The 12,689-nt window shown below is 44.0% G+C and overlaps 1 protein-coding gene across 6 annotated transcripts in view; it reads right to left on the bottom strand.

The window, feature by feature from the left end:
• The window catches only part of LOC311064750 (voltage-dependent L-type calcium channel subunit beta-4-like), a gene marked incomplete at both ends in the record, with an annotated part of 48,651 nt that extends 36,473 nt beyond the window's left edge, over nt 1-12,178 (bottom strand). For 3 of the 6 annotated variants that reach the window (XM_084084677.1, XM_084084678.1, XM_084084676.1), the window contains 2 exons: nt 10,091-10,174; nt 12,110-12,178. In XM_084084677.1, the coding sequence (XP_083940803.1) occupies nt 10,091-10,174; nt 12,110-12,178 (153 nt within the window). Of the gene's footprint in view, nt 1-2,378; nt 2,424-10,090; nt 10,175-12,109 lie in introns of those variants that run through there. The other 3 variants (XM_084084681.1, XM_084084680.1, XM_084084679.1) reach the window with 2 other exon arrangements.
• Between the last annotated feature and the right edge of the window lie 511 nt (nt 12,179-12,689).

Below are 12,689 nucleotides of genomic sequence, written 5' to 3' on the forward strand. Positions count from 1 at the left end.
TAGCCGATCTACAATCTCACACCTTTTTAGATAGCAACGCGTTGTGAGCTTGTAGATCGACTATTTTCCACTAGTTTCCATTCCGAAATATATTGAGCAGTTTGAAAAACATTTAAACCAAGGATTTCTGAGCAATTTGCGTGAAAGTGTGTCATGTGTGTGAACTCCCTTTTCACTAGTACAGGTCTGTTTGCCCAATGGCTTAATCATCTGCCTTGAAACCACAGGGTTCCTGGTTCGAATCCCACGTCATGTAGAATTCATTATAATTGCATTGCACACAACATGACTGTATCAATGAATGCATGTGCAATTGTTAACCAGTAAACTCCGCCCTTAGATTGTCTGCAATTTTGAGCAGTTTGAAAAACATTTAAATCCAGTATTTCTGAGCAATTTGCGTGAAAGTGTGTCATGTGTGTGAACTCCCTTTTCATCAGTTCGGGTCTGTTGGCCCAATGGCTTAATCATCTGCCTTGATACCAGAGCGTCGCCGGTTCAAATCTCACCTCATGCAGACCTCAACTCAATTGCATTACACACAACATGACTGTATCAATGAATAAACATGCAATTGTTAAATGAAACGCTTATTGAGAGTACTTGTTTTCAATGTATGATGTACTTCATTCCCTCTTTTGTTTTGTTTTGTTTTGTTGGATTCTCCCTTCTCACTGACCAAGGCTGTGGATTGAATAGCTTGATCAATACAGTGTTAGTCTCATGTGCCAAAGGTCCACGGCTCAAACCCCACTTGTCACAGTTTACATTTAAATTGCATTATGCAAAACATGACCCTGTTAATTCAGACATGTGCACTTTGCTCTCTCTCTCTCTCTCTCTCTCTCTCTCTCTCTTCTCTCTCTCTCTCTCTCTCTCTCTCTCTCTCTCTCTCTCTCTCTCTCTCTCTCTCTCACTCTGTCACAGTCTGCCACTCTGTCACTGTCTGTCTGTCTGTCTGTCTGCCAGTCTGCCAGTCTGCCACAGTCTGTCTGTCTGCCAGTCTGCCACAGTCTGTCACAGTCTGCCAGTCTGCCAGTCTGCCACTCTGTCACAGTCTGCCAGTCTGCCACTCTGTCAAAGTCTGCCAGTCTGCCAGTCTGCCAGTCTGCCAGTCTGCCACTCTGTCAAAGTCTGCCAGTCTGCCAGTCTGCCACTCTTGTCACAGTCTGCCAGTCTGCCATTATTCTCGAAACCGCTAATTGCTGCTTGCAGCTATATTAATATTTGATTTTGTCTAGGGATGTCCGATATTATCGGCCTCCCGATATTATCGGCCGATATTAGCATAAAAATTGATATCGGGAAAATATCGGTATCGGTTTTTTTTTTTTTTTTTTTTTGCTTTATAAATAAGTTACAGGAGTTCTTACTGTATATGGTGTGTGTGATATGAAATTTGAGCTTACCCTAATCACAATAATCCCCGCATATATCGGTATCGGTTGATATCGGTATCGGTAATTAAGAGTTGGACAATATCGGTATATCGGTTATCGGTAAAAAAGCCAATATCGGACAACCCTAATTTTGTCCAGTCCTACTGGTAACATTTATAAAAACAGTGGAAGAAAGTCAACAATACGTCACAGAGAAATGTCTGATTGGAACAAAGTACATTATTTCTCTCTGCTTTTACTTCAGCTAAGAATAAGTGAAGACACTTATATGGATGAGAATCACTCTCATGAACACACGCACACAAACAGTGAGTTATACTTGGATTTGCGGCATGTCTCCCATCAAAAGTAGCAGATCCACAAGCTCACAATGTGTGTTGTGAGCTTGAGGATCTGCTATTTTTGGTGTGTGATGCTGGCACACAACCAAGTACTATAAATCACCCTTTAGGCCATACAGAACGATGGAAAAGCAACACTGTCCAGATCAGTAGATGCTCAGGTAGATGGAAGTGGGCATGGCTTCCTCTTGTTTGCATCCCCAAGTCTGATGCCTGGGGAGCACCCTACAGGTTGGAGCAAAGAGAGACTTTTAACAATGCGCTCCGAGTCGAAAAACAACACTACGGCGCGTTCTCTTTCTGTCTCTGACTATCAAACACACATACATGCACGCATGCACATACATAAATGCACACATGCACGCACACACACACACCCTTCCCCCAACCACTTCTGACTCCCCAGAGGGAAGCAACAATGTGCACGATGAATGTAGACAAGTGTCAATACATCCTTTCCCTACACTGTTTACACACGCACACACACACACACAAGCACTCATTCTTGTGCTTGCGTGTGTGTGTGTCATTAAGCATGTACGGTAGGCACCACACACACACACACGACACAATAGAAAAAGCGCGACTTGCAGGTATTTCACACCACTACTGTACCGCCTCACCCACACCCACTCACCGCTTCCGAGTCTTCGAATCCATGAAGGTACAAATTATCGTACATGGAGGAGTGATATTCCCAAAAGCACCTCTTGAGAGAATGGACAAAAGTAAAAGCGACTGCCGATCAACCAGCTTCGATGGAGGATAGATGGTGAGAAAGGGGGGCTGGGGGGGTTTACAACCCTGTCCCCCTCTCCACATGAAGGTAGGCAGAGCAGAGGAGACCCCACCACAGGAGCAGATGAGAAAAGTGGAGCCCGTTCTCTTTCCCCGAATAGACAGTGAATTGAATAATATCACCCCCGAGCTTCAGAGCCTAACGAGTGTTGGTTCCCATTATAAGGCAGCCTGGTTGTCCCCAGAGGCAGAGCAGACCTGGCATTTTATCTGCCTTCCAAGCACACACACACACACACACACACACACACACACACACACACACACACACACACACTCTCTCTCTCTGCCTCTCTCTCTATCACTCTCTCTCTTTCTCTCACACACACACACACACACACACACACACACACACACACACACACACACACACACACACACACACACACACACACACACACACACACACACACACACACACACACACACACACACACAGCGCAGGAGCCAAACCCTTCCTCCCGCACTAGGTGATGACAGAGAAAGGGATGCAGCATGCTGATTGGCCAGGGGATGCTCCAGTCAGCTTGGCTGGCTGTGAATAAGGAAGAGGAGAGAGAGAGAGAGAGCACACACACAGGAGGATCTTCAGCTCCACCATTCTCTGCACTGTGTGTTGTAACTGTCTGTCTGTGTCCCTTTTGTGGCCATATGGTAAAGTGCAGTGGTAAACGTCTATGAAGAATGTGTGGAGAATGGACTGACTAACTAATCAAATGGCAGGTATGGGTAATTTGCCAAATCAAGCTTAGACAGGGGTTGCCTTGGCAATCAATTGGCTCATTTGGGCCATGGCGCCAAAGCCTTTTCTGCCGGTTTTGGACAACCGCCTATCCTACCGACTCGACACCAAGCACAGCACTCCCTTTAAAGCCGACCCATCATTCACCCAGGTAACACCCGGACATAGTTTAATGGCTGAGCGATGATAAACATCATCATACTGTAAACATAAAATGAGATCTTGGCCTGTTGTTATCCCTGCTCTGTTACACACCTCGGTTTTTTGTCATTACATCTTCATGTACACACAGGGCCCATAACTTTACCATCCATCTTCAGATGTTGGGGCTATGGCAGAACTGATGATATACAACGCAGTGAGAAAAGGGTCAAGAGTACTCGAGGAGATCTGAAGATCAGAGCCTGACTTTGATCTAGTAAGGCTCTGATGATTAAACCATTTATGATTGAATGTAACAGTGCCATGAAGTGGAAATAAGAAATCCTTCAGATTAAAAGATTAAAACAAAAACAAAAGTGCTCCTCTGAGCACAGGTCTCCACCAGGTCAGGTAGGTTATTGTGGGCCAGCAATGTTCGGAATTCGCTAATCAGGATGTAATATGAAAAATCAGAAGGATCTGTTTTGATCACTTGACTATAGAGATAATGTAGGAGTAATATAAAAAAAAAAAAAAAAAAAAACGGCCTCATGGTGGCGCTATAATAGGGCAATGTTAAGGGTGGCATTTGTTCCTCAATGCAGTGCGAATATACGTGCAAAGTTTCACCGCAATCAGACGCTGCGTTCATGATTTGCAGCATTTTGTTCAAAACGGGCCACTCCTGCAAACTTTAGATGTCAATCTTAGCTAATCAGGATGGAATATGAAAAATAAAACAGATCCGTCTTGATCACATGACTATAGAGATCATTTGCGTAGGAGCAAAACATAACCTCGGCCATGCCTTTCGGCCTGGCGGAGACAATAAAGGACGTGAAATAATTGGACATCAACTAATACTGCCATGGTCACTCTAAAAGGCTTCTTTTGGTCCTGTCAAAATTGTGCAACACTGCCCTCTTCTGATAAGGAATATTACAGCAGGTAGACAGCAGCTTAAACAAGCACCTTTCTTCAACATCAAGTTTAGTTATTATCAATCCAGGGGGGGGGGTAAAGACAATATATTAAAGTGAAAAACTTCAAACATCAAATTGAGATGTGACAGCTGTCCTGAGGGGGCAGACCTCATGGGCCCCGCAATGCACTCTAAGGGGTCCAGCAACTCTAAAATATGTGGGGGGGGGGCAAATTATTAATTTGCTCTGTTGCACTGGCCTCATCTATCTATCATTTGCTTTTAGATATTTAAAGGATTGTAAGGACTTAAAACAGGAAATAATGACAGATCCTTTTGAAGGATTCTCCCATATCTTGTGCAAGCAAGAGCGCTAGAGGCCAAAGAACTCAGAAACTTTTAGCAGCATCCAGCTTTTAGTAGCTTTTAGGAATAATTCATTGTGGGGGGGGGGAATTATTAATTTGCTCTGTTGCACTGGCCTCATCTATCTATCATTTGCTTTTAGATATTTAAAGGATTGTAAGGACTTAAAACAGGAAATAATGACAGATCCTTTTGAATGATTTTTCCATATCTTGTGCAAGCAAGAGCGCTAGAGGCCAAAGAACTCAGAAACTTTTTGCAGCATCCAGCATTTAGTAGCTTTTAGGAATAATTCATTATTTGTATTAGAATCACAGCAGATAGACATAATGTAGACATGATGCTGCTACTGTAGGTGCTTCTCTGACTCAGGACTTCTTTGCAAAGGAATAGCTCCAGATGAATATACTGTAATCAAGTCCAAAGCCCAAAGATGAATATGTCATCAGAACTCTAATTAGTAATGCTTATTTCTCAGCATGAGTCCCCTGGACAACACAGCATTTGTATACTGATCTACTGATATATTTTAGCCCCTTGAGATGCAGCACCTCATTTCCGAGGGGGTCCCATACAAACAAACAGAACAACAGACATAGACACATACAATACAAGTATACAGATACATTTAATATACTAATATACAATGCCACTCAATTTGGATTTATGGCATTTCTACCACAGTTGGAATTGTATGTGGATGGACAAAAAGCTGTCATGTGTATCGTATGCAGTGGGAAGGGATTCGTTCATCTCGAACTAGTGCTTGGTGCAGATGAGAGTGATGGGGTGAGGTGGAGCAGCCAGAGCCCATTGAGTGATTCATGAATTAACATGCTGCTGAGTCCAGTGCAGCCACACGCGCGACCCACATAAGGGGGAATTAGCTGTACAAAGCAGCCTCTTCCTTATCACGTTGTGGGCTGTACACTGAAAAATAAATTTGTAGGATGGATGTCTTTGTTTGATGCATTGTGATTCAGAAATGCAATTAAATCTCAGGGAGGAAGTCGCTGCATTTTCAGCTTTCCTGCCCCAGCAAGAGAGTTAATTCAAGTCTATGGGCCATTCAATTAAATGGCATTCAGATTTGCATTACAGACCAGAGAGAGTTCTACCTTCGTGTTCCTGGCCATGAATGTGGGTTAAGAAGTCCATTCAGAATCAGCAAGCTTAGCTATCGTCATTTATCAGCTAGCATTGATGAGATTTACAGAAGGCCACTCTTAAAACTATTATCTAGCCTAACATTATGGTAATTGTTTAGTTAGGGCCAAGTTAGGGCCAGGCCTTAATTTTCAGTTAAGAACTCTACTCCCTCCTATAGTACATCCTTAACAATGTCAAAGCCATGCCTAACGTAACCATCTCTAATCTAATGCCTAAACCTAACCAGTGAAAATATGTCGATGGGGGGACACTTGTCGTCACAACACTGACAGAGGTAGAGTCAGGGTCAGAGGGCATTCAAGCACATAACTCATCCAATCACCAAGCTAGTTGTGAACATCTGTCCACAGGAGGCTCTAATGGATGGCTAACATACCATATGTGAAAATCTGATTAACGTGGCACAGGGGTAAAGTTCCTGGCCACTACTGCGGAGACAAGGGGTTTGAATGCTGGTGCATGGTGCATCTGGCATGTTTGTAGGAGGGAAGAGCTTCGTCACTCAGCAGCTCCTACAGGTTGTCTGTCAACAGGGAATGGGGAATAGGGTGTTTCTCCGCATGTGCTATGTCCTCGAGGTCAGGCTCCTAACTGGCAGGTGAAAAGAAGTGGCAGGCAATTGTGGTTTCGATAGCATCCCTAAGACCAACCATTTTTTTTATTTTTCTGTCTAAAGTGTGGAGGCTGCAGTGAGATCAGTGATAGGAGCTGCATAACCTGAATACAGCATTAGTCATGGCACTTCTTGCCTACCGTATTTTCCGCACTATAAGGCGCATCTGAGTATAAGGTGCACCTTCAATAAATGTATTATTTTCATATATAGGGCGCACCGCATTATAAGGCGCATCCACACTATAAGGCGCACTAACGGTGCGCCTTATAGTGTGGAAACCAAGGGAACCAATATTGATACATATATAAGGCGCATCGGATTATAAGGCACATCCGCACTATAAGGCGCACTGACGGTGCGCCTTATAGTGTGGAAAATACGGTAATGGCTAGTTCATACTTTGTCATACAACCGTGTCACTCGCCGGAAATAAAGCTTTTTTGATGTGTCACGTCCTTCAGTTTAATTAACTCTGCTCTGCTTAACACCTCTCCCCAGGGGACCTTCCAGCAGGATGTGAATGTGGACCACTTCTTGCCTTCTCGCACACACGCGTGCACGCATAGTGCCACACATGCATGCACGCGGGTACCCTTTCCTTTCACTTTCCTTTGAAGACGCAGGTCAGTGATACCATAGGTCATGCCAGATATTCACAGGCTCTAGCTGTTTGCCATGCTCATCTTATCCAAACCCTAATACTCTGGGTCAATCCGCAGTAAATCCACCACTGGAAACTCCAAACATCATATTTGCACTCAACCACATAGATCTGGAAGCTGAATGAAATAAAAGCCCCGGCTCTCTTTCTCCCCAAACCTTTGATCAATACATCACACAGGTTTGCAAATGAAACACGAATATTGACCATATTCACACTCTTACGTCATTAGAATATTGGGCAATTTAAAGTAAAAAGTAAGAGCAAAATAGTGGACATGAGGGGGTATAATTTTTTGTATTATCTATTCCACTGGGTTTCTGTCAAAGCTGCCTTGTAATTAACCTTCGAGCCACCCCTCAGAAGAGTAAAGAGCGATGATTTACTTTAATTATTTAATTAACACTTTTAGAAGTGTAGTTGAGGATTATTACCTGCCAGTCAAACAGCTGGCCATAACCCCTGTTGTTGAGCAGTGGTTGTTACCATGGATACGCCAGGGTACGCAAGAGCTTAATCACAGAGCCCACTGCTCCTCTTCTCACCTGATGACAAACATACGTAGGGTGACTCCAAATCCCTGTGCATGTGAGTGGGTGTGAATGAGCGCACAATGCTGCATATCATTTATGCTGGAGAGAGCATGAAAAATGTAAAAGAGAGAGAGCGATTGAAACTATTTGTATCATGTGGGTGAAAACATGTAGGAGTGCTTTAACTTTAACGTGTGTGTTCCTTTGAGTAGGCTATGTCTTAATGAGAGTTCCCAGATGGATATAGTTTCCTCCCATCAGCACGGTGAGCCGCATAATTATGCCATGCTGATTTCCCGCAGTGCATGTTCTATAATTAATGAGCAATGTCAATAGGCTGAACAAACACTGATGGGAGTTCGCAGAGAAGCCATCATAAACTCTATTATGACGCTGGTAAAACAAGTGGTTTATGTTGAATGTAAAATTAGGCTTCACTGAATATTAGACCAGAGTTTGTTCTGGCCATCAAAAAGAGATTGTGGCACCCTCTTCATTAAAGTACTGCATCATAACCGTGCTGTGTCTTCAAAATCAACCTCTCTTACATAATTATTATAATTTCTTTAAGCCATCACCTATTTTGTTATTACCTCAAAAAGCCGCTGACCTGATTTGTTTTCTTTTGGTGTGCTCAACCTGTAGCAGACAGCTGGTGCTGGTGTGAGTGATTGGGGGTGGGAGAATGAGAGCAAAATAGGTTGGAACAAAAGGTAGCCAAAGACAAAGTGTCCCTGCATTGCTGAATGGCCCCTGTGTGCCTGCAGTTCCCTTGGTAACTTATTAGCTGGGATGGACTCACAGCCCAGCGCAAGTCCTTGCTGTGTTAAAGAATAATTGCTGGACGCATTTGAAACTGTTTCACAATGTTGCATGTGAGGAGAGAGCAGGGAGTGTATTTAGGCAACCCTGTCTAACCCCTAGAATATGAATTATACATGGCTGTATTACTGGCCAGCCCGAGTGGGCTAAATTCCCTGGATGATACAAATCAAGGCCACCGATTCCCCAAACAACAGCAGTACAGTGCTCAAAAAGCTCCTGCCAAGGCAATGCCTATCTTGACTGCACTCTATGTACCAACTGATATAAGCTTTAATTCATCCTGGGTTTCTGAGACAAAAGAGTTGTGGAAGACAGATTGTGCCATTAACACATTCACACACACATTCATACACCGATGGCAGAGGAAACCATGCAAGGCACCAACCTACTCATCGGGAGCAATTATGGGTTCAGCGACTTGCTCAAGGACACTTCGACACTAACTCTAGGGGAGCGCCCCAGCCCGGAATCGAACTGGGAACCTTGTGGTTTTCCAGTTCGCTCTAAACGGCCACTCTACCCCTGAGCCACTGCCGCCCCCGCAGTGGTATACAGTAGGTTCCAAATAGTCAGACCCTTATGCAGGCCTGGTGCCATGCGGAATGTCCGACCCGATCATTCGAGATGAACGTGAAAAAGGATTAATTAAATTAGAGTAATAAAAGCCCAATACAATCACAACATTGTTGGATCGGTTTTCTATAGAGTTGTTCTGATACAAATACCAGTATCGGCGAGTATGCCAGTCTGTGCCAATCCGATACCACGTCATTTATCAAAATTGTAGTTATTTCATTTACAGTAATATATAGAGAGAGAGAGAGAGCGAGAGAGAGAGAGAGAGAGAGAGAGAGAGAGAGAGAGAGAGAGAGAGAGAGAGAGAGAGAGAGAGAGAGAGAGAGAGAGAGAGATCTGAGTGGCATGAGAAGAGAACAGACAAAAGCAATCTCATCATCTTTTTTACTTTTACCTTTTTTCCTTTACCCTGATGCAGTTGGCTATAAGTATTATTATATGTTGAGAGTAATTTTCTTTTATCCCACGATTTTGTAACCCCATTTTTTACACCCAGTGCCAATCTCTATGTAATCCTGGGCACTGCACTCCCTCTGCCAACCTAGGGAGGCCAGGGCCGAGCTCATGCCTCCTTCAATGCATGAGAGCCAACTGACCTTCTTATCACCTGACAGGGGAGAGTTTCCCTTGTTGGACGTAGCGCGCGCCGTGGAAGGAACACGTTATTCCAACCAGTTCCTTTCCCCTCCATCAGGCGCCCCAGCTGGCCAGGGGGAGGCGGTATAGTGACCAGGATTACTGCATGTTTTTGTGAGGGTACCTACCCTTGGGGACACGGGGAGAACATGCAAACTCCACACAGAAAGGCCCTTTCGCCAACCCCACCTAGGGTATGGGCACTGATGACGCAGAGGAGAGAACACTCCTCCGCGTTGTTGAGAGTCTCTTGCGTTGTTAAATCAATGAATAAGAATATAGGTAGCAGAGTGTACAAATGTAACCTAAGTGTTATTCCAAACACTGAGGATTTTAATAAGTCACATACAGACTATGTCCTACCTGTCTGAGGATAAAGCTGGTGGAGGTGGTGCTACCGTCTGACCTCTTCAGCCGACTGCGTCTGGAGTACGTCCCTCTGTTTGCCTGGAGAGGGACACACATCACACACACACACACACACACACACACACACACACACACACACACGCAAACTTAAAATTCACATTTACTGTCTACCTGTCCACCACTCACATAGGATAACTGCAAATCCTAATTGCGGTGCAACAAAGGCACCTTTCCTCCAGCGATCTCCGTAAAGACAAGCATCTAGCACCCTCTGAACTGCCTCCTGTAATCTATTAAGATCCATTCACCTGCTATTGTATGCAAGCAGATGTTGTTTTTAATTATTAAATGTGCTATTTTGAATACTCTATACAGTTCTCCAAACTTTGAATAAAGCCAACCATTGTCTGTTCACTAAAACTGAACACTTGCCTTTTGGGAAGTAAACTGAATACATTATTTACAGTAAAGGTCTCTCACCCTGTAATTGGGAGTGACAGTGGCTTGGTCACTGTGTATATACCAGTCCCTCTCTTGCGCTGATCGAGCCCCCCTCCCCTCCCAGCTGAGTTATTGGCTCTCTATCCCGTTCTCCATCCCTCCCCCTGACCCCCCCTTTACTCTCTCTCCCTCTCGTGGGGAAAATAGCGTTTCTAATCCATCTTCTGATCGAGCTCCCCCCCCCCCACTATGTCCGTATTTGGGCATAAATTATTTGCTCTGACATTGGAGATCTCCATATGATGTGACGTCCATATTTGGGCATATCTACAGACAGACACGCAACTTGAACTTTATATAGTAGATTATGTAGTGTATGTGCGGTATGTCATACTGTATCGCCTATACTATTTGCATTCACTATCTTATTGTGTGCTGAAGATCAGGAGAGAAAATTGGGACTTCTACACTGTAGTGTTCCTTATTCATCTTTAATACCATTCTTACAGTGTGATATCCTGCTCTCCTGTGACATTAGAAGGGCATGAGCTGTTCTGTGGCACAATTCCTTTTGAACATAATGCACCTCCCTATCAGCTTGTAGATAACAGATCAGGGCCAAGTGGCTATATGCCAAGCTTCTATTTTCTTTCAGAAATGAATAGTTAAACTTTTAAATAAGTGAGGGGGACTGCAAAACTACATATGGGCAGGTGGTAGGCCAATGTTGTGTGCACCTCTATTAGTCATTGTGTAGGCCTACCATTACCCTTTTAAGACCAGTATTGATTTGAATTCATACTACACAGCACTTTTTAAACTATTTTTTGGCATATAGCCTACTGACTCATACTGCAGTAAATGTTTCTATTATGATTAATCATTCTGGCTGTGGAAAATGTAATACAAATCTGCCATACAAAACTAAAACTAAACAAGGCCATATTGACAGTTTGACATTTTTTTGCGTGCCATATTTTCCTCTGCAAGTCACTTGCAAACCCCATTTAAAACGAGACAAGTTCCATCTAAACTGATGCATAATTAAAACCCCTATTTCGTTTCCATTTAAATAAATGAAATTCTCCGCATATACTGCAGGCCTGCACCCCTTTTTGATTAATGACACATTAGAGGCCATTAGGAATGATTAAAATTTCAGCTGAGAGAACGCGTCGCTTTCATTGGAAAGGACAAAAACTCAGTGTCATAATGCAAAATAAATTATCATTAAAGCTGCAACAAACATTTTTGAATTTTCAAAGTTGACAAGCTCAGGATAGGAAAGGATAGAGCATAATTTGAACTTCTGTGTTGACAACACCAATTAGCCCAGCCTAAAGAAGAGAAAAGAGAGGAGAGGAGAGGAGAGGAGAGGAGAGGAGAGGAGAGGAGAGATTAGAAGAGAAGAAAAGAGAAGAGAAGAGGAGAAGAAGATTAGAAGAGGAGAAGAGAAGAGGAGAAGAGAAGAGGAGAGGAGCAGAGCAGAGCAGAGAGGAGAAAGGAAGGAAGAGAAGAGAAGAGAAGAGAAGTCATAAATAATGACCCGTGCAGTGTGTCGTTCATGTTTACCTGAAACACTGTCTTCTGCGTCCCGTCGCTAACCTGAACCCCGTGTCGGGTGTAGATGTGTCGGGACATGTCGGCCAGTTCATCGGTCCAGGGGGGAGGCTGCCGCTCTGTGCCGCTCCACTGGAACTGCTGCTGCTGTTCCTGCGGCGGGCAATGAACTGTGGTCTCCAGCTTGGCTCTTTAGCTTCACGTCAACTTGAAGAGAAATGGAGCTGTGTAGCCGGTTCTGTTGGAGTGTTTTGACCGCGACGGATGAAGCCACAAGGGACGTGTTTTTTTTTGCTGGTCCTCTCCTCTGATGCAGGCGCAGTAAGCTCTTTCCTCTCTCTCTCTCTCTCTCTCTCTCTCCCCTCACTGCGACCCTTCTCACTGCACCAACCCCCCCTCCACTCCAACGTGCGCGCGCGCGCGCTCGCTCGCACGCACGCACACACACACACACACACGCGCCCACGCACACACAATGCCAATGGCATTGGCTGGGGAATTCATGACCTATTGATCAGTTTTATTTAAATCTTTTTCTTTGATTAATATATGAAAATATTCAGATTGTTTTGTATATATATCTTTTACCTGA

The sequence above is a fragment of the Gymnoscopelus microlampas genome (genome assembly GCF_963454915.1).
Source record: "Gymnoscopelus microlampas genome assembly, chromosome: 17".
In the NCBI taxonomy this organism is placed as follows: domain Eukaryota; kingdom Metazoa; phylum Chordata; class Actinopteri; order Myctophiformes; family Myctophidae; genus Gymnoscopelus; species Gymnoscopelus microlampas.